Source organism: Pangasianodon hypophthalmus, chromosome 15 (genome assembly GCF_027358585.1).
Source record: "Pangasianodon hypophthalmus isolate fPanHyp1 chromosome 15, fPanHyp1.pri, whole genome shotgun sequence".
Taxonomy (NCBI): domain Eukaryota; kingdom Metazoa; phylum Chordata; class Actinopteri; order Siluriformes; family Pangasiidae; genus Pangasianodon; species Pangasianodon hypophthalmus.
In genome coordinates this window covers 184,783-206,195 of record NC_069724.1, presented here as the reverse complement: position 1 = coordinate 206,195, position 21,413 = coordinate 184,783, and the positions used below count along the sequence as shown (strand labels likewise).

Below are 21,413 nucleotides of genomic sequence, written 5' to 3'. Positions count from 1 at the left end.
TAAAGTCATCATTCAATAAACTGAACTTTCTTATATTCAGATTAGACTTCAGATAATACAACAAAAAAATGGAAGCAGCAAACAGTAAAAAAAAAAAAGCTTAATATAGCACATTTTTAATATAATCCTTTTACAAATGCTTGTGTAATATCTCTTGTAGAAATTGTAAATTTTTTTAAATCATTTTAATCACTTTCTAATTATAATATAATTTCAATCAATTTCTAATTATAATTAGCATGAAATTATTTATAAAGTGGTAAATTTGACACTTTTAAATCTTTTTCAGTCAAAATTTCTAGACTTTTTTCTCTTTCAGCCCAAAACGGAAAGTGCTGCTACGTAAGTGAAACAAACACTGAGAGATTTTATACATATAGTAGTTTTTGAAACGCCTTTTTGTGCACGTTGCTTTGCCTTTGGTTTGATCCAGTATTTTATCACAATACCTGAAATGCTGCTTGGATGAAGACACAACTAACCATACACACTCTTTTACAGCATCAGAGGGTTAATGGAAAAACAGAACACGTTGCAGTGTAGTACATCAGGTGTCTGGTCTCAGGTGATGGGATTCTGTGATGTTGCAGCTGAATGTGTGGCTGGTCTACGGCATGCTAACCGTCACTGTAAAAGAACAAAAATTTCTCTATGTACCACATGGATCCTGGTTTCTTTGGTTCTTCCTGGTGAACCTCAGCAACCCGTATATGGTTCAGGCCAGTATATTCAGGGTTGGAGTGTTAGGCCCATGGTCTTGTGACTCCATGTTTGCCAAGGCCATGCCTGGCGTCGCAGCTAAACTAGCTGTGCAGAGGATCAACCGAGACCAGGCCCTGTCTCTGGGTATCACGTTTGACTACGTCATCCTGGAAGAAGATTGTCAGACGTCGATAGCCCTGAAGGACTTTATGGGTTACTACACACGAGCCTCTGCATTCTTAGGGCCCATAAACCCTGGATACTGTGAGGCAGCATCTCTGCTCGCCAGGAACTGGAACAAGGCACTCTTATCCTGGTCCTGCGTGAACTATGAGCTAGAGAGCTCATCACGTCACCCGACGTTCTCCCGCACCATACCCTCTCCCATCTGGGTGCTGAAGACTGTGGCACACCATTTCCACTGGGCAAACATAGCCATCGTAGCCTCAGCTGACTACATGTGGGTCGACACGTCCTACAAGGTAGCTGATGCCTTAAGGAGCTATGGCTTCCCTGTCAGGACGCTGCTCTCCACTAGCAGTGACCCTGCCAGCATACGCAGCTCCCTCGCCACCATCAGGAAGATGAAGGAGCTTCGCAGTAAGTGACAATGAATCTGATAATAACCGCTCCAAACCCTCTGTAATGGTGATAGTAGTGCAGTGAGCAATAAATGATCCATGTGCATGCTAGTAGACAAACGTCAGTCTGGAAGTCAGTGTACTCAATTAAAAATAAAAAAAATCTGCTACTTTTAAAAATATTAAAATGAAATTATTTTTAACTGGTAAAATGAAGTTAATGTCATCATTTCTTGTGAAAAGTAACGTTTATTATTTATCTAGAACTGTTGATTTTCATTGATGTCGTTTTGTCTGAAATCATCACTCAGTCTCTGTAAGTTTGCTGCTCGTATACTTGACTAGCGCTACATCATTTGCTAATGAACTAATCAGAAGTAAAATATCCTGTAAATAACCAATATTTACCATTAGCTAGAATCTGACTTGCTAGCCAGTTAATTACGTTAGCTACTGGAGTTGATGCTGAGGTAGGGCCAGGACGCTCATCCTCAACTCCCACACTGCAGTGCGGTGGATTATCTGTCTTCAGACGCACACGGATAGCTACAGCGCTAACTGCACTGTGTAGCATGAGAAGGTCGAGCAGATGATGAACTGATTCATGATTATTGATAGTTTTTTCTACATTTGTGAACTGAGCGCATGTGATTGTTAGTGTACAGTCACTAGCTGGATGACAGTAGAAGAGACCTTCGAGATTTGTAATGAGAACTTTGAACAGTTCAGTAAATTATAAATTATCCAATGCTCCAACTGACAACCCTGAGAAATAATGAGTAAAAAATGATAATGTCTCTCATTAACAGAACTTTTTTGTTTCTACACAGTGGTGATCCTCTGCATGCACTCTGTCCTGATCGGAGGGAAAACTCAGAAGCTGCTGCTGGAGACGGCTCTGGACATGCACTTGACCGATGGCTCGGTGGTGTTTGTGCCCTATGATACACTGCTCTACAGCCTGCCATACAAGGAGGTGACTCATCCCGCATTGCACAACAACAGCAAGCTAAGACTGGCCTACGACGCTGTGCTGACGATTACAATGGACTCAGAGGAGAATTCTTTCTACAAGGCCTACCAGGATGCCGTCAGGTCCAAAGAGGTGCCTGCAAACATTAAACCTCATGAGGTACAACGCCTGGGATTTTACCCCAATACTTCCTGCATGTCCTTCACAGCTTTAAGTTAAATATACTGCATACTGAGGTGTCTTTATGTGAGGAGTTACTCACTTTGGACCGTGCTGTTGTAGAGAAATAATCCATTTCAAGCTGATAACAGTCTCACACCACCCCGGCCTGAAGTGGTTTCTTCCTCTCACACCACAGCAGTTCACCAAAGATTACAATTTTTAATTTATTAACGAACATTTCATGTTACGGAACGTCCATGAGACAAGTTAGTTCCTTATGTTATAGCAGTCGTTCCTTCACCAGCCTCTCTTTCTCTCTCTCTCTCTCTCTTTCTCTCTCTCTCTCGAAGTAAAAAAGGCAAAAAAAAACATACGCAGCTTATCATGTTACCAAGAAACCGCAAAGAAGCGTAAACTCCTCTGTCCTGAAGAGTCAGAAAACTTACTGACTGTTACAAAGCACTGACACTGGAGACTCCTTCCATAAAATGTTACATAAATTAATAAATCTCCTAATAAAAACTTCACTATATCAATGATTATAACTTTTTCTTTGTTAAAATCAGTTTATTATTAGGTTTAGATTATGTGGTGCGTCCGCTGTACACGTTCCTGTGAATGAGCTGTTACTATAGAAACGATAATGTGTCAGAATGAGAGAGTTAATATAAACCTGTGATTAGCGTTAGAGCAGTAACTACTGTCAGAGCTGCTGTTATAGAAAATTAATCAACTCTTTCAGATTCAAGAATTAAACTGTGCTGAGGTGTAAATGAAGCGAATTCGCTCGGTTATAAAATTACATTACGGCAGTTCTCCATTGCTCTATAGATGTATTGTTTCTGCAGCGGTAAGACGTGGTATCTGCCTCCCCTGTAGGTGTCTCCTCTCTTTGGCACCATTTACACCTCCATCATCTTCATGGCCAATGCTCTCCAGAATGTTCGTGAGTCTGCATCCTGGCTTTCGGGGGCAAATCTAGCTCGTCACACTGGGAATATGGTGTTCCAAGGTTTCAGTCAGAGGATTCGCACCAACGGTTCTGGAGTGAGTCTTCTGGACTATGTGGTGCTGGATACAGATGGCCATTCCTGGGAACTGCATCCCACTCACAGCGTGGACATACATGCTAACGTCGTTCGCTACCTCGGTAGACCTGTCCACTTCCCTGGCGGCGTTCAGCCCAAAGCTGACTCCAGATGTTGGTTCACACCTGGAGGACCTCTTTGTACCAGAGGTAGGCCTAAGTTTGGAAAAGTACATGGGTTCGGTTCACTACTTTCATAGTAGCATTAGTATTCTAATTAAAATGCGATTTGGAAACATTAATTTAACAGATCCTTTTCTCCTGCACCAGGAGTGGACCCGCTCGTACTGTTCGAGGTGTTCATGTCAGCACTTCTCCTAATATTTTTCATAACTAGTCTCGGATATTGTACACGGTAGGAATACTATAAGCTACTTCTATCATTTTTTACTACTTATTTTCATCTTAGTGTCTTGTACATATTTATTTTACTCATGCTTCCTGCTGATTTAAAATGCAGACGTCGCCTCAATCAAATTAGAATGGTTCGAGGTCCCAATAAGATCCTCCTCACTCTGGACAACGTGACCTTCATCAATCCCTCTCTCAGTAACAAGGTCAGTCCCATACTGATGACGAGACACACCAACATGTACTTTTGAATTATCCTTGTGATTAATTTATCGGTTCCTCAGGACAATATCCTGTCATTTATGGAGGTTTTTTGCCTTTACGTTAAGTGAATGTGAAATCCACTGATCAGTGATTAGATTACAATTAACTGTATTTTAAATTCACATAATTTTTGTACTTCTCTCCAGTTGCTAGTGTATATTTCTACTCATTTTTATTTCTGCCTTTTCTTCATTCCATGTATTATTGTCATAGCATTGTATTGTTATTATTGTATGTTATTATTGTTTATGTTATTATTGTTATGCTGAAATCAGTGCTTGAGTCCTGACTAAGTTTCCCATCAGCCACTGCACCTCACCGGATCACATCATATGACCTTGTGCGCCTGTGTCACATTTTTGTTAATGAGCTCTTAAGTATTTAAGTCACATCTTCATCTTCACATCTTCATTCACATTTTAATGTGAATGTGAATGTAAAAATCACCTGTTTTAATCATCCTTCGACTCCATCACATGACAATTATAAAGAACAAAAAACCCTGAAAAAACTAATACAATTAAATATGAACGATTTGTTTAACAAACAAGCAGACAGGACTACAAATCGGCTCGTTTTAATCTGCTCTCAAGTAGGACACAGCATCCTTTATTCGGCTTCAAGTTTGAATTCATGAGTGACATTTTTAATAATTTAAACCCGCCTCTCTATGAATCTGATTTAGAAAGTGAGTCCAGACGACGGTAAAGGAGAGACGGAGAGATGTTTGTCAGAAAAGGACAGCAGAATGAATTCACCCGTCTCCACCTCCAACAATGCTGAGCCCAGCTATGAAAACTCCAATGTGGCCATATTTGAGGTAAAAGAAAAAGCGTCTTTTATCTCCTGCTTTAATCTGATTTATATTTACTCAGGCAGGAGAACATATTTTCATGGTTTTATTGCGGTTCTGTACAGGGGGATTGGGCTTGGCTGAAGCGGCTGCCATCCGGACACTTTAGATCAATAAATCCAAAGACGAGTGACATCTTTGAACTGGTGTGTTTCTTTTATTGATGTCGTTATAATAAGAAAATTATGCCTTTTAAATATTCTGACAAAACCGTCTCCCAAACAGATGAGAGATATCCGTCATGAGAACCTGAATCCATTCTTGGGGTTCTTTCATGACCGTGGTATCTTTGCCATCGTAACTGAGTTCTGCTCTCGTGGAAGTTTAGAGGACTTGCTTCGCAATGCAGATGTTAAACTGGACTGGATGTTCAAGTCTTCACTGCTACTGGACCTTATCAAGGTATCCAGCGCAGATGGCACACTATGAGGCTGTTGAAAAGATGATTATTGTTTCAGGGTGAAAACTTTAGTACTTCTGAAGCAGCCGCGACTCGTGAACATGGATTTTGTTGCTGCAGGACGACATTAATGATGACAAACAAAATGAAATGGAGATGCTTTCACACTTGACTTGCTACAGGCTCCTATCTAGTGAAATTTTAGAGTAACACAGTTTTCTTCCTTTTCTTTGCGTGGAGAAACAAGGTCACCGTGGTGCGCACGCATTTCTGACGTACGAATATTATCCACTCCATAATCCCCTTTTCCTCTATCAATCTTTACAATATATCCTACAATAGAAACAGTTCTGTACATCACACACTCTGTCTGCACTTAAACGCTGCCTTTTTTATTAGAAATTTGAAGTAGATTTAATTCAAACAGTATAATTGCAGCTACTGAGTATTTTAAACTAGCTCAATTTGGAGTAAAAAAAAAAAAAACCCTGAAACCCTGGTCATTAACCGTTCTGTCCGCTGCTCCTCTGCTGAAGATGTTTACAGAGCGAGCATGGGGCAGCATGATTCCAGCCCCAGTGGACCTCTATTTATTAGCGCTTGTTGCAGTTCCTATGTTTGACCACTAGGTGCAATAATAACTCTATGGAGATAAATGGGGCAGTGAGCTCGCTGCACCACGATCACGCAACGGGAATAAAGGCGAGCGAATCAACAAACCATCGGCTTATATCTGTCAAATAGTGACTTTTTTTTAAATTACCACTCAAAAGAGGTAATTAACATCTCGATGGAATTTAAAATGTGTGGATTTGTGAATGAAGGTTAACATTTGTTGATGGCTCTAAAGAACAAAATACATAAAATGATAAAATACTACTTATTACACATTCTTACTGAACTCTACGACACACAGAGTATTTCACGAACTACTTTCAATTACCCAAACGCTGTATTACATAAACGCAAAGATAAAAGTGTGACTATTTCCAATATCAGAAATTAACTTTACCTTAATTTGGGTTTGTCAGGGCATGAAGTATCTTCACCACAGGGGTGTGTGTCACGGCCGACTCAAGTCCCGTAACTGTGTTGTAGACGGACGATTTGTACTGAAAGTAACCGATTACGGTTACAATGAAGTTCTCCACGCCCAAAAGTTCCCCTACACAGGACCTAAAGCGGAGGGTAAGTGTTCTGCTTAGTTCATAAGTCAGCGCAGGACTGCTGCATTTACACAAACACCATCCTTACAGCGAGTAAACATCCATCACAGTAACAACAAAATGCAAACACACTGACTGGAATTAAATAGCAACAGAAAGTGTTTTTATAACATTCATAAGGTATTCATAAGGTTCTAAGAAGGTTAGGCTGTGATGTTTCTGCAACGTGTTAAACTCATCTGCTGTTATAATGCTTCATAATCTTATTACAATGTTAAAAACTTTCACAAAACATTCACAGGTAGACAAAAACTTACGGAAATGTTAGTGTTAATGTTTCTACAGCTAACAATGTTGCAGCAACGTTGTAGAAATGTGTACAAACTTTATATAAAAATTGTTCTCAGAACAAACAGAAAAAATAAGTTTATTGAAGTCCAGAAAGGTTCTGCTAAGCTAAAATTGTCGAGTTGTCAGGATTCACCATGAGCATCGCCACTGAAAGTTTCGTGGCTGATCACAGACATTTTCTCACGTACAGAGGAGAGAGTCTCTGGCTGTGACTTTCATTCACGTATGTTTGTTAAAAAAATAATTAAAAAAACAAATAAAATAGTTAAGAATAATTTTTAAAAAGAAAGAAGAAAAATGGGTTAAATCAAAGGCGTGCATGGCAAAGTTCTTAAAGAAATAGTGGATATCACAGTAGCATGACTTATAGTTCAGTTATGTATCTACATCTTATGGGTGGTGTCTCTGTGTGTGTGTCTGTGTGTGTGTGTGTGTGTGTGTCTGTCTGTGTCTCTGTGTGTTTGTGTGTGTGTGTGTGTGTCTGTCTGTGTCTCTGTGTGTGTGTCTGTCTGTGTGTGTGTGTGTTTCCCTGGGGGCCCTTTTTAAATGGTTTGTTCCAGGCTATATACACAGCAGGCCAGAGCACGACACAGCTGGGCGATGTGACAGAAATATCATATCCTGATACTTGTAGACATTTCTACAATTCACAACATGTATCACGATATACAGTATACTCTATTAGCTAATAACTAGCAGTGCGTTTAAAAAAGAACTGTGAAACTAAGCTTGATTATATTTTTATTTAAGGTCTACAAAAAAATATATTGACACTACAAAGGAAATAAAAAAATCAGAAAAAATCAGCAATTTGAAAGATTATATGTATATATTTTAAATGTAATCGAATCGGCTGCATCAATTTCATTTAGTTTGTAATTATACAAATTATTATAAAGTATATCCACGATGTTGCAGGAATGTGTGTTGTGCTAAGCTGAGTATGATATGGATATTATATCATCCTGTTGCTCAGCCCTAGTGTGTCGTGTTAAATGTTTCTGAGCCGCGTGAGCTGCGCTGTGTATCGGTCTTCACACAGATCTGCTGTGGACCGCTCCTGAACACTTGCGTACTCCGCACCCCGGACAGTTTGGTACCTATGAAGGTGACGTGTACAGCTTCTCCATCATCGTGCAAGAGGTGGTGCTGAGAGGGCCTCCATTCTTTATGCTCCACATGCCTGCTGAGGGTGAGCCATAAACTCATCAGCATGAAGAAATGCTTACACACAGACACTAATGTGACTTATAATGAAAAAATAACCCTAATGGGGCGCAGTGCCATAATTATGTTCATATTTATTTACCTGGAAGATCCTTTTATACACAATATCTTACAAAGCATGCAAGCGTCGAGCACATAAACAATCTGCAAGGATTCATAACCTGAATGATGAAAGACTAATGCTTGTGTGTAGGAGTAAAGAGAAATAACGCTAATTGTTTTATTATATGATGTAAAGGTGGATCTCTGGATTAATTTTAGGAGTTTTAGTGAAATATCATTATCCAGTTTATTAGCAGATCGACTGAGGTTCTACTGAGCTGTGTATTCATACTTGTGGAGTGTTTTGGAAAGTTTTAATCCCAACTGGTGCACTATTGTCTACAGAAATCATCCAGAAGATAAAGAAACCTCCTCCACTGTGCAGGCCAGTGGTTTCTCCTGACTACGCTCCTATGGAATGCATTCAGCTCATCAAACAGTGCTGGAACGAACAGCCAGATCGACGACCTGCCTTTGATGAGATCTTCGAGCAGGTGACGCTCTCCTTAGCTCAGCTCAAACAGCAATCAGGAGAATCAATAAATTCATTTCTAATTCTTCCATAGCATCAGGTGTGGAAAAAGAAATTATACCTGAAGTGAAAGTGTTTAAAATCTTACTGGATTAATAGTAGAGGTATTCAGCCAAAAGTATACTCAAGATAGAGTACATATTAAAGTAAAATAAACATTTTTAACTGTTCAACTGAGGTTAATATCATGTTTTCATGTGAAAAGTAACTTTTATTACTTATCTAAAACTGTTAGATCGTTAGTTTTAAAGCAACTACGCCATTTTGTCTGAAATCATCACTCAGTCTCTGTAAGTTTGCTGCTCGTATACTTGACTAGCGCTACATCATTTGCTAATGAATTAATCAGAAGTAAAATAACGAATATTTACCATTAGAATCTGACCTGCTGCCTAGCCAACTATGTTAGCTACTGGAATTGATGCTAGTCTAACCTGGCGTTAACAAAGAATACAGTGTTTTTCTGAGAAATTCTATTACTATTCAATGTGTTCCCCCATTTTCAATGTCAGTGTCAGCGTCAGTGTCAGCGTTAGTGTCAGTGTCAGTTTCAGCATCAGCGTTAGTGTCAGTGTCAGTTTCAGCGTTAGTGTCAGCGTCAGCGTCAGTTTCAGCATCAGTGTCAGTGTCAGTGTCAGTGTCAGCGTCAGTGTCAGCGTCAGCGTCAGTGTCAGCGTCAGCGTCAGTTTCAGCGTCAGCGTTAGTGTCAGTGTCAGCGTCAGTGTCAGCGTCAGCGTCAGTGTCAGCGTCAGTGTCAGTGTCAGTGTCAGCGTTAGTGTCAGTGTCAGCGTCAGTGTCAGTGTCAGCGTCAGTGTCAGTGTCAGCGTTAGTGTCAGTGTCAGCGTTAGTGTCAGTTTCAGCGTCAGCGTCAGCGTTAGTGTCAGCGTCAGTGTCAGCGTCAGTGTCAGTTTCAGCGTCAGTGTCAGTGTTAGTGTCGGTTTCAGTGTCAGTGTCAGCGTCAGTGTCAGCGTCAGTGTCAGTTTCAGCGTCAGTGTCAGCGTTAGTGTCGGTTTCAGCGTCAGCGTCAGTGTCAGTGTCAGCGTTAGTGTCAGTGTCAGTGTCAGCGTTAGTGTCAGTGTCAGTTTCAACATCAGCGTCAGCGTCAGCGTCAGTGTCAGTGTCAGTGTCAGCGTCAGCGTTAGTGTCAGCGTCAGCGTCAGCGTTAGTGTCAGTGTCAGTGTCAGCGTTAGTGTCAGTGTCAGTGTCAGCGTTAGTGTCAGTGTCAGTGTCAGCGTTAGTGTCAGCGTCAGTGTCAGTTTCAACATCAGCGTCAGCGTCAGTGTCAGCGTCAGTGTCAGCGTCAGCGTCAGCGTCAGTGTCAACATCAGCGTCAGTGTCAGTGTCAGTTTCAGTGTCAGCGTTAGTGTCAGTTTCAGCGTCAGTGTCAGTTTCAGCGTCAGCGTCAGCGTTAGCGTCAGCTTCAGCGTCAGCGTCAGCTTCAGCGTCAGCTTCAGCGTCAGTTTCAGCGTCAGCGTCAGCTTCAGCGTCAGTTTCAGCGCCAGCGTAAGCGTCAGCGTCAGTTTCAGCGTCAGCGTCAGTTTCAGCGTCAGCGTCAGCGTCAGTTTCAGCGTCAGCGTCAGCTTCAGCGTCAGCGTCAGCGTCAGCGTCAGTTTCAGCGTCAGTTTCAGCGTCAGCGTCAGCGTCAGTTTCAGCGTCAGCGTCAGCGTCAGTTTCAGCGTCAGCATCAGCGTCAGCTTCAGCGTCAGCGTCAGCTTCAGCGTCAGCGTCAGTTTCAGCGTCAGTTTCAGCGTCAGTGTCAGCGTCAGTTTCAGCGTCAGTGTCAGCGTCAGCGTCAGTTTCAGCGTCAGTTTCAGCGTTAGCGTCAGTTTCAGCGTCAGCGTCAGTTTCAGCGTCAGTTTCAGCGTCAGCGTCAGTTTCAGCGTCAGCGTCAGTTTCAGCGTCAGCGTCAGTTTCAGCGTCAGTGTCAGCGTCAGCGTCAGTTTCAGCGTCAGTTTCAGCGTTAGCGTCAGTTTCAGCGTCAGCGTCAGTTTCAGCGTCAGTGTCAGCGTCAGCGTCAGTTTCAGCGTCAGTTTCAGCGTCAGCGTCAGTTTCAGCGTCAGCGTCAGCGTCAGTTTCAGCGTCAGCATCAGCGTCAGCTTCAGCGTCAGCGTCAGCTTCAGCGTCAGCGTCAGTTTCAGCGTCAGTTTCAGCGTCAGTGTCAGCGTCAGTTTCAGCGTCAGTGTCAGCGTCAGCGTCAGTTTCAGCGTCAGTTTCAGCGTTAGCGTCAGTTTCAGCGTCAGCGTCAGTTTCAGCGTCAGCGTCAGTTTCAGCGTCAGCGTCAGTTTCAGCGTCAGTGTCAGCGTCAGCGTCAGTTTCAGCGTCAGTTTCAGCGTTAGCGTCAGTTTCAGCGTCAGCGTCAGTTTCAGCGTCAGTGTCAGCGTCAGCGTCAGTTTCAGCGTCAGTTTCAGCGTCAGCGTCAGTTTCAGCGTCAGCGTCAGCGTCAGTTTCAGCGTCAGCGTCAGTTTCAGCGTCAGTTTCAGCGTCAGTGTCAGCGTCAGCGTCAGCGTCAGCGTCAGTTTCAGCGTCAGTGTCAGCGTCAGTTTCAGCGTCAGTGTCAGCGTCAGTTTCAGCGTTAGTGTCAGTGTCAGCGTCAGCGTCAGTGTCAGTGTCAGTGTCAGCGTCAGCGTCAGTTTCAGCGTCAGCGTCAGCGTCAGCGTCAGCGTCAGCGTCAGCGTCAGCGTCAGTTTCAGCGTCAGCGTCAGCGTCAGCGTTAGTGTCAGTGTCAGCGTCAGCGTCAGCGTCAGCGTCAGTTTCAGCGTTAGTGTCAGTGTCAGCGTCAGTTTCAGCATCAGTTTCAGCGTCAGCGTCAGTTTCAGCGTCATCGTCAGTGTCAGTTTCAGCATCAGTGTCAGTGTCAGCGTCAGCGTCAGTGTCAGTGTCAGTTTCAGCATCAGTGTCAGTGTCAGTGTCAGTGTCAGCGTCAGCGTCAGTTTCAGCGTTAGTGTCAGTGTCAGCGTCAGCGTCAGTGTCAGTGTCAGCGTCAGTGTCAGCGTCAGCGTCAGCGTCAGTGTCAGCGTCAGCGTCAGTGTCAGCGTCAGCGTCAGTTTCAGCGTTAGTGTCAGTGTCAGCGTCAGCGTCAGTGTCAGTGTCAGCGTCAGTGTCAGTGTCAGCGTCAGCGTCAGCGTCAGCGTTAGTGTCGGTTTCAGCGTCAGTGTCAGTGTCAGCGTTAGTGTCAGTGTCAGCGTTAGTGTCGGTTTCAGCGTCAGCGTCAGCGTTAGTGTCAGCGTCAGTGTCAGTGTTAGTGTCAGTGTCAGTGTCAGTGTCAGCGTTAGTGTCGGTTTCAGTGTCAGTGTCAGCGTCAGTGTCAGCGTCAGTGTCAGTTTCAGCGTCAGTGTCAGCGTTAGTGTCGGTTTCAGCGTCAGCGTCAGCGTTAGTGTCAGTGTCAGTTTCAGTGTCAGTGTCAGCGTCAGTGTCAGCGTCAGTGTCAGCGTTAGTGTCGGTTTCAGCGTCAGCGTCAGTGTCAGCGTTAGTGTCAGTGTCAGTGTCAGCGTTAGTGTCAGCGTCAGTGTCAGTTTCAACATCAGCGTCAGCGTCAGCGTCAGTGTCAGCGTCAGTGTCAGTTTCAGCGTCAGTGTCAGTGTTAGTGTCAGTGTCAGTGTCAGTGTCAGCGTTAGTGTCGGTTTCAGTGTCAGTGTCAGCGTCAGTGTCAGCGTCAGTGTCAGTTTCAGCGTCAGTGTCAGCGTTAGTGTCGGTTTCAGCGTCAGCGTCAGCGTTAGTGTCAGTGTCAGTGTCAGTGTCAGCGTCAGTGTCAGCGTCAGTTTCAGCGTCAGCGTCAGCGTCAGCGTCAGCGTCAGTTTCAGCGTCAGCGTCAGCGTCAGCTTCAGCGTCAGCTTCAGCGTCAGCGTCAGCTTCAGCGTCAGTTTCAGCGTCAGCGTCAGCGTCAGCGTCAGTTTCAGCGTCAGCGTCAGCTTCAGCGTCAGCGTCAGCGTCAGCGTCAGCGTCAGCGTCAGCGTCAGTTTCAGCGTCAGTGTCAGCGTCAGTTTCAGCGTCAGTGTCAGCGTCAGTTTCAGCGTCAGCGTCAGCGTCAGTTTCAGCGTCAGCGTCAGCGTCAGCGTCAGTTTCAGCGTCAGCGTCAGCGTCGGCGTCAGCGTCAGTTTCGGCGTCGGCGTCGGCGTCGGCGTCGGCGTCGGCGTCAGTTTCAGCGTCAGCGTCAGCTTCAGCGTCAGCGTCAGCGTCAGCGTCAGCGTCAGCGTCAGCGTCAGTTTCAGCGTCAGCGTCAGCGTCAGTTTCAGCGTCAGCGTCAGCGTCAGCGTCAGTTTCAGCGTCAGTTTCAGCGTCAGCGTCAGTGTCAGCGTCAGCGTCAGTTTCAGCGTCGGCGTCAGTGTCAGCGTCAGCGTCAGTGTCAGCGTCAGTGTCAGTGTCAGCGTCAGTGTCAGTGTCAGCGTTAGTGTCAGTTTCAGCGTCAGCGTCAGCGTTAGTGTCAGCGTCAGTGTCAGCGTCAGTGTCAGTTTCAGCGTCAGTGTCAGTGTTAGTGTCGGTTTCAGTGTCAGTGTCAGCGTCAGTGTCAGCGTCAGTGTCAGTTTCAGCGTCAGTGTCAGCGTTAGTGTCGGTTTCAGCGTCAGCATCAGTGTCAGTGTCAGCGTTAGTGTCAGTGTCAGCGTTAGTGTCAGTGTCAGTTTCAACATCAGCGTCAGCGTCAGCGTCAGTGTCAGTGTCAGTGTCAGCGTCAGCGTTAGTGTCAGCGTCAGTGTCAGCGTCAGCGTCAGTGTCAACATCAGCGTCAGTGTCAGTGTCAGTGTCAGCGTCAGCGTCAGTGTCAACATCAGCGTCAGTGTCAGCGTTAGTGTCAGTGTCAGCGTTAGTGTCGGTTTCAGCGTCAGCGTCAGCGTTAGTGTCAGCGTCAGTGTCAGTTTCAGCGTCAGTGTCAGTGTTAGTGTCAGTGTCAGTGTCAGTGTCAGCGTTAGTGTCGGTTTCAGTGTCAGTGTCAGCGTCAGTGTCAGCGTCAGTGTCAGTTTCAGCGTCAGTGTCAGCGTTAGTGTCGGTTTCAGCGTCAGCGTCAGCGTTAGTGTCAGTGTCAGTTTCAGTGTCAGTGTCAGCGTCAGTGTCAGCGTCAGTGTCAGCGTTAGTGTCGGTTTCAGCGTCAGCGTCAGTGTCAGTGTCAGCGTTAGTGTCAGTGTCAGTGTCAGCGTTAGTGTCAGCGTCAGTGTCAGTTTCAACATCAGCGTCAGCGTCAGCGTCAGTGTCAGCGTCAGTGTCAGCGTCAGCGTTAGCGTCAGCGTCAGCGTCAGCGTCAGCGTCAGTGTCAACATCAGCGTCAGTGTCAGTGTCAGTTTCAGTGTCAGCGTTAGTGTCAGTTTCAGCGTCAGTGTCAGTTTCAGCGTCAGCGTCAGCGTCAGTGTCAGCGTCAGTGTCAGCGTCAGCGTCAGTTTCAGCGTTAGTGTCAGCGTCAGCGTCAGTTTCAGCGTCAGTTTCAGCGTCAGCGTCGGCGTCAGCGTCGGCGTCAGCTTCGGCGTCAGCGTCGGCGTCAGCGTCAGTTTCAGCGTCGGCGTCGGCGTCGGCGTCGGCGTCAGCGTCAGTTTCAGCGTCAGCGTCAGCTTCAGCTTCAGCGTCAGCGTCAGCGTCAGCGTCAGCGTCAGTTTCAGCGTCAGCGTCAGTTTCAGCGTCAGCGTCAGCGTCAGTTTCAGCGTCAGCGTCAGCGTCAGCGTCAGTTTCAGTGTCAGTTTCAGCGTCAGCGTCGGCGTCAGCGTCGGCGTCAGTTTCGGCGTCGGCGTCGGCGTCGGCGTCGGCGTCAGCGTCAGCTTCAGCGTCAGCGTCAGCGTCAGCGTCAGCGTCAGCGTCAGCTTCAGCGTCAGCGTCAGCGTCAGCTTCAGCGTCAGCGTCAGCGTCAGCTTCAGCGTCAGTTTCAGCGTCAGCGTCAGCGTCAGTTTCAGCGTCAGCGTCAGCGTCAGCGTCAGTGTCAGCGTCAGCGTCAGCGTCAGCGTCAGTTTCAGCGTCAGCGTCAGCGTTAGTGTCAGTGTCAGCGTCAGTGTCAGTTTCAGCATCAGTGTCAGTGTCAGCGTCAGTTTCAGCGTTAGTGTCAGTGTCAGTGTCAGCATCAGTTTCATTGTCAGTCCATTGAAAAAGGATTTTGTCTTTGGCCTCAGTTTAGGAACATTAACAAGGGGAAGAAGACGAACATCATAGACTCCATGTTGCGAATGTTGGAGCAGTACTCTTCCAACCTTGAGGAGCTCATACGTGAGAGGACAGAGGAGCTGGAGATTGAAAAGCAGAAAACAGAAAAACTGCTCACACAGATGCTCCCTCCGTAAGTGTTACACACTCTCATTTCACACACAAACCCTCAAAACACACCTATTAAACAGCTTTACGTGTCTTTACCATATAACGCCCAGGTCTGTAGCTGAGGCTCTCAAAGTCGGCGGCACTGTGGAGCCCGAGTACTTCGATAACGTGACGTTGTACTTCAGCGACATTGTGGGCTTCACCACCATCTCTGCCAACAGCGAGCCCATTGAAGTGGTCGACCTGCTCAATGATCTATACACTTTATTTGATGCGATTATTGGAAACCATGATGTCTACAAGGTAAAAAAGTCTTATTATTAAAACATAGTAATATTACAATGACGGATTAACCTCATTAACCAAACAGCTCTCTAATAATAAAATGTTATTCCAAAATCCTATATCTGAAAAGGATAATGAAAATACCTGCAGTTCTACATCATAAATTCTTCTCTAATGAACTGTGAGTCGGTTTGCAGATAAGAATAAGCACCTTCACAGGGAGCAATGTTTGTTTGTTAGAGGAATGATCCTCTACGGGAGATTACATACTTCTTCTTCTGTAATTAGATTAACTGTATGACATGTATATATAGAAACACACACTGTTTGTGACCTTTAAAAGAAGTGAACTGTAAATTAGCTGGGGGAACGCTCACACAAACATAAAAATGTACTATATACTGTCACTGCTGTTATTCAATAATCAATACATTTAAAATGTAAATACTCTTAAGATCATTTATTTATGATGTACCTAAAATCGACAACTAACCCACACCTATGACATTCAGGTGGAAACAATCGGAGATGCGTACATGGTGGCGTCTGGAGTTCCTGTTCCCAACGGTGACCGACACGCCGCTGAGATCACGAACATGGCACTGGACATCCTCAGCGCTATAGGCACCTTTAAGATGAGACACATGCCCGACGTTCCAGTACGCATTCGAATCGGACTGCACACGGGTCAGTAGCCTGCAGTGTCTTTGAGTGTACGTGTCCAAATATCAAGAACGTGCTTCACAGAGGGATGCTTTCAAACACGGGAAAAGGCCCAGTTACAGATTAGGAAATGATGTAGAAACTACATCTGCTATTTTGTGGAAGAAGCCTGTCCTGGCCACGGGACTCTTCTTTACCCAACACATGCTGGGTGTGTGTTTCAGGTCCGTGTGTGGCTGGAGTTGTAGGTCTCACCATGCCTCGATATTGTCTGTTTGGGAACACAGTGAACATTGCCTCGAGAATGGAGTCCACTGGCATGCGTGAGTGACTCGAATATCTAAAAAAACAACATGACAGTAAGGAAGTGAAAGAGCTGAGGTGCCCATGTTTTACCGCAGGGTTTCCTCAGAGCAGAGCACAATGCAATGTGTGCAAACGGAAATTACAGTTTGTTGTTATTGAGCTGCGCAGATAAATCAAATTTAAGGCTTGCTCTTTGAATTATTGCAGTGGTGCAATGGTGAATAGAGAGAGTAATAGAGCACAGGAACAAAAGAAATTAAAAATGGGTTCTCCACGTCTAGGACTCACAAATTTTCTTAGAAGAAAAGCTGTTTCTGGGTCAGTCTGAAAATGAAACTCAAAATAAACATTATTGCTAATGTTTTGTAAAGCCACAGTAAAACCTACAATGTAATGCTTAAATAGAGCAGATTAAAAATGATTAATGCTGTCAGAATGTTATTCCAGACAAACTGCAAAATGATCTGACATGAAAATGACCCTGAAAGCCGTATTAGAATTGAAGTCTAATACTACAGACCCAAAACAGACAATCAGGTTCTCCGAGAGCATTTGAACAGTAGTGTACTGCAGGAGACTTATTATAAACTTTTTTAGGAAAATATCGACAGTATTTTGCAATATAGTGCAGATTGATAAGAGTAATTTTCCAGTGATTAGGCTTGTCACTTTTGTCTACAGCGTACCGCATCCATGTCAGTCACACAACTGTTAAAATCCTTCTTGAGCTCAAGGAAGGATACCAGGTCCAGCTCCGTGGAAGAACTGAACTAAAGGTAAATATAAATCTGATAAAATTGTTAAAAAATTGTTTATATATATATATATACAATTTATTCACAATATACAAGAGTAGATTTGGCCAATTATTGCTGATTGCTGGCTTTTGTATATGCTCGATTCACTGTGTTAAAGTTTTATCAGTATCTTTTGTATATAGTTTAGCTAGATTAATATACAGTAATGCAGCAATGATGATCCAAAATCAAGGATTTTACAGGGAATGAAAATGAAAAACAGAAACAGACAAAAGTTTTCACTGAAAGTAATCAACTACATTAACAAAATCCCTCTAAACTGTTCCAGAAAAAAAGCATTATTTTAAGAAGTGCATAATGTTTATGGCAGATGCCTTTATCTAGAACGACTTACATTGATCTCATTTATCCATCTGAGCAGCTGAAGGATGAGGGACTTGCTCAGCGGCCCAGCACTAGCAGCTTGGAAGTGCTGGGATTTGAACTCACAACCTTCCAATCAGTAGTCTAATGACTTAACCACTGAGCTCCCACTGCCCAGTTAACTGGTTAATATTGTTATTTATCCTTTAGAGCATGATTTCACGAAAGTATAGCCCAAACCTAAGCATTTCCCCAATAGGCCTAAATTCCTGCGCAGCTACAGGAAGATCTGATGTTAGATAACTGGCATAGCCGGCTTTTTGAAGACGGAGCAACGGCAGGAAAATCTGCGTAGAAAGTAATTTTTTTCCTACAAATCGTTTCTAATCCCTGATCAAAATACACTTCACTCCCGGCAGGGCAAAGGGATGGAGGAAACCTACTGGCTTGTGGGTAAAGACGGATTCACTAAACCGCTCCCTGTGCCCCCTGAGCTCAAGTCAGGGTAGGTTTATTAATCAAAGTTCTTTTAGGGGTAGCTGTCTTTGTTCCTGGAGGTAAGCATCCTGTGATGCTCAGGACACCAAAACATTTCCACAGGGCATTGTGGGTTGTAGGTTAATACACATAAATATGAGACAGTAGGCCTCCAGGATTGAAGCTGGTTGCCCCTTTCCCCGTCCCTGTATTGTGTTTGGCTTGTTTATCGTGCCTCTTTAATATATCTTTCAGACAAATGGCCCACGGCTTGCAGATGGAGGAAATCACCCGATTCAAACGGAAGAAAGCTGAGGCCCTGTTAGCGAAGAAGAAATGAGGTAGTGTTACGCATCCAGCGCTGGACTTCGAATCATCTCAACGCTGTTCCTGATCTAAACTCATTTCAGTGTTTATTTTTAAATTCATTTGATGGCTCTGCTGTGTGGTTTTGCCATTACTCTCTTTCAAATATGCGGTGATACTTACAGAACAACGAAGAGCGGGTATTCATAAAGAATCTGAGCGTAGCATTGTTTTAACATCACTCAGTGCAGGAACACACACGCTGTCGCGTCAACTAGTAATTTTATAAAACTCTGTCCCAAACGAAAATGACAAATCAGTGGTGTCTGTCGTGGAGCAGCTGTGATTCACACCTAAGCTATCAACATGACCGCTTTAACTGTAGGTGAAATGCTTGCCTGTTTATTTGTCTCGTGTCTGCATAAAATATTTACACTATGTGCATTGTCATGGCAGTTATGGCGAAGATTGTCAACAGTGTTTTAAATACAGGATAAAGTCTCTCAGAAGTGACAAACCCTGTTCATCTTAATCTGATCCTGTTAAGCAGCACTGATCCAGCAGGAGTGCGGCTCAGATCCTTCATGAATACAGCTTTATACAGAATCTGTTCACTGATTCCACTTTCTTTCTGTCTCTTCATCTCCACACGTGCCTTCTGCAGAAAAAATTTAAACTATAAAGCTTTGACTATGCTTCTTTTATTTCTGGCATCTCCATCATAGCTAGGAATTTCTTCAGAAACTTTCCTCTGGGTTTGTGTGATATTGATTTTTCCCTGCTTGCAATTTTCCATTAAAAAAATCAAGATATAACATTTAATCATCCAGAGCTGATAGACTAAAAACTACTGAGCATTTCCACCGTTTCAGTGTAAGGAGAGTAGGGAGGAGTAATAATATTAGCAGCTGTGCGGTCGGGAACTGCTTACCAGGCAGAGACAGGCAGAGGTTGAACAAGTCTGAGCGCTGACAGCCGCAGGAGAGCGGAAATACTGTATGACTTTCTAATTATTATCACCATTAACATTATGTATAAAGTGTTCGATTTGATTATAGGAATATTTACTATTTTTAGGTCAAAATTTTTCTCTTTTGGCAGAAAACTGAAGGTACTGTTTTTGACAATTTTCAGTCAATTTTTTTCAGTGTCATCTCTAATAAATACTGTAACTGATGTTCATTAAATACAGTGAAATGAACACACACTTATAGACTTTATTTCACATTAATGAACTCTAAACGTTCTCCGTTTACTGGGACAGAAAGCGAGAGAGCGCCGCGAGTCCAGTCGAGAGCGTGTGAGATGGAGGGAAAGGGGGCGGAGCTTCCAGTTAATAGCTGAGCTCCTATGCAAAATGCGTAAACATCAGCAGGTCCCCTAATGTAATGTAATATAATATAATATAATATAATATAATATAATATAATATAATATAATATAATTAGAAAAATAGAATTGTTTAAAATAGAAATTAAACAATTAAATTGTTATATCACACAAGCCTACTTTCCTCCTATATCTAACATAAACTCTGCAGATTGTCGAGTTAATAAGACAATTAATAAGTTAATCAGATTTGGCACTGTTTACTGAATGAATGGATAAAACCAGACGGGGCAAAGTTAAAGCTTACAAGTTTGCCTCCTTTTCCTAACTGACTGTGTTAAATGACTAATCTACACAGTTCCCTAATCCTGACAGGTCTCCTGAGGATGGAGTAGGAGTGTGGGCTTTCAGAGATGATCTGAACTGATGTTGCTCGTTGCTGTGTTGCAGGTCAGAGATGGTGCGCGACTTAAAGCAGCTGCTGCAGAAAGCAGTGCGGAAGATTTTGGTTGTGAGGCACGTGGCCCAGCTGCCCAATGTGGATTTCACTGAGGAAAATGTTATGATCCACCATCATTAACAGCTCGACTGTGATGGACTTTCACAGAACTGGCCCGCAAAAGCAAAGTCTGTGACTGAGTAAAGTTGACATTTCCAGAAAAGTAGTTTTTTCCCCCGGCTCATTAAAGTTGCAGGAACTATTAAAGAGCATTTTTTCTTCATTCCACAAAACCAAGCAAAGATAAGGAGAACACACCAGGGTTATACCATCTGACTGAAGAAGCAACTCTGCAACTTGGCAGAATCTCAGCGTGAAATCTATGCAGTTTTCTAAATCATGAGCCTGGTTCTTTTAACTGCAGGTTACAGTACCTTTCATCCCAGTGGGCATAAATGATTCATTCCATACTTAAGGAGGATGTGGTGTGTGTGAGAGTCGAAAGGTGAAGTGCTTTGGGCACCTGGAGATTATCGGATACTTCAGTAAGAGGCTCTTCAAATGAATTTGGCTGTAATGTTTATAAATAGCAAATGGGACTATTAGGCTAAGCCAGAGAGGATCAGACTCTGTTCTCAGCCATTACGCCGAGTCCAGCGAGCAGGCGCTGAGCTTCGGAAGAGGATCCACCTGAAACTCATGTTGGAAGAATGAAAATATTTGCTTATAGTTTCAAATTCTGAACTAACACAAAGCAGGAAAGATATTGATTAGAGTCTATTATATTTTATAATTCTGATGTGTAGTCTTGTTCCCTTTTTGAACAAATGAAAAAAAGCTGATTGAATGCAATATTTATATCTGCTCTTTTTATTCTTCTGAGTTTCCCAGAATTAGTTCTGTACTCCCTGTAATTTAGTGAAAGCCCTGTTAGGTGATAGCAGGTGTAATGAGCTGAATGTTGTCAAGTGTAAATTAGAACTGTACTATTGATTTTAATTATTATTATTACAATGGATTGAAATAAACTGGCAGCACAGCGATGCTCTCACTGCTCCAGGGTTCGATCCTGAGCTCGGGTTTCTGTCTGTGCAGAGTTTCACATGTTCTCCGTGTCCGTGTGGGTTTCCTCCGGGTTCTCCGGTTTCCTCCCACCTCCCAAAAACATGCCAGGAGGTGGACTGTCTAAGATAGAATTGTCCCTAGGTGTCAGTGTGTGAATGTGTGTGACTGTGAGTGTGTGTGTGACCGTGTGAGTGTGTGACTGTGTGAGTGTATGAATGTGAGTGTGAGTGTGTGTGTGTGTGTGAGAGTGTGAGTGTATGAATGTGAGTGTGAGAGTGTGTGACTGTGTGAGTGTATGAATGTGAGTGTGAGTGTATGAATGTGAGTGTGTGTGTGTGTGTGAGAGAGAGTGTGTGACTGTGTGAGTGTATGAATGTGAGTGTGTGAGAGTGAGTGTGTGTGAATGTGAGTGTGTGAATGTGTGTGTGAGTGTATGAATGTGAGTGTGTGATTATGTGAGAAAGTGTGTAAGTGTGTGTGAGTGTGTGTGTGTGTGTGTGTGTGCT

General features: G+C 43.9%; 1 protein-coding gene across 1 annotated transcript; it reads left to right on the top strand.

The window, feature by feature from the left end:
* Positions 1 to 310: 310 nt before the first annotated feature.
* On the top strand, positions 311 to 21,276 carry LOC113541550 (retinal guanylyl cyclase 2). Its single transcript, XM_053240037.1, has 19 exons — positions 311 to 1,302; positions 2,114 to 2,415; positions 3,298 to 3,655; positions 3,776 to 3,860; positions 3,966 to 4,062; positions 4,806 to 4,940; positions 5,039 to 5,119; positions 5,199 to 5,375; positions 6,405 to 6,561; positions 7,933 to 8,082; positions 8,505 to 8,653; positions 14,775 to 14,938; positions 15,027 to 15,219; positions 15,714 to 15,888; positions 16,089 to 16,187; positions 16,852 to 16,946; positions 17,711 to 17,796; positions 18,024 to 18,109; positions 19,854 to 21,276. The coding sequence occupies exons 1-18, from the start codon at positions 582 to 584 to the stop codon at positions 18,106 to 18,108; spliced, it is 3,309 nt and encodes a 1,102-aa protein (XP_053096012.1). The 5' UTR covers positions 311 to 581; the 3' UTR covers position 18,109; positions 19,854 to 21,276.
* The last annotated feature ends 137 nt before the right edge of the window (positions 21,277 to 21,413 follow it).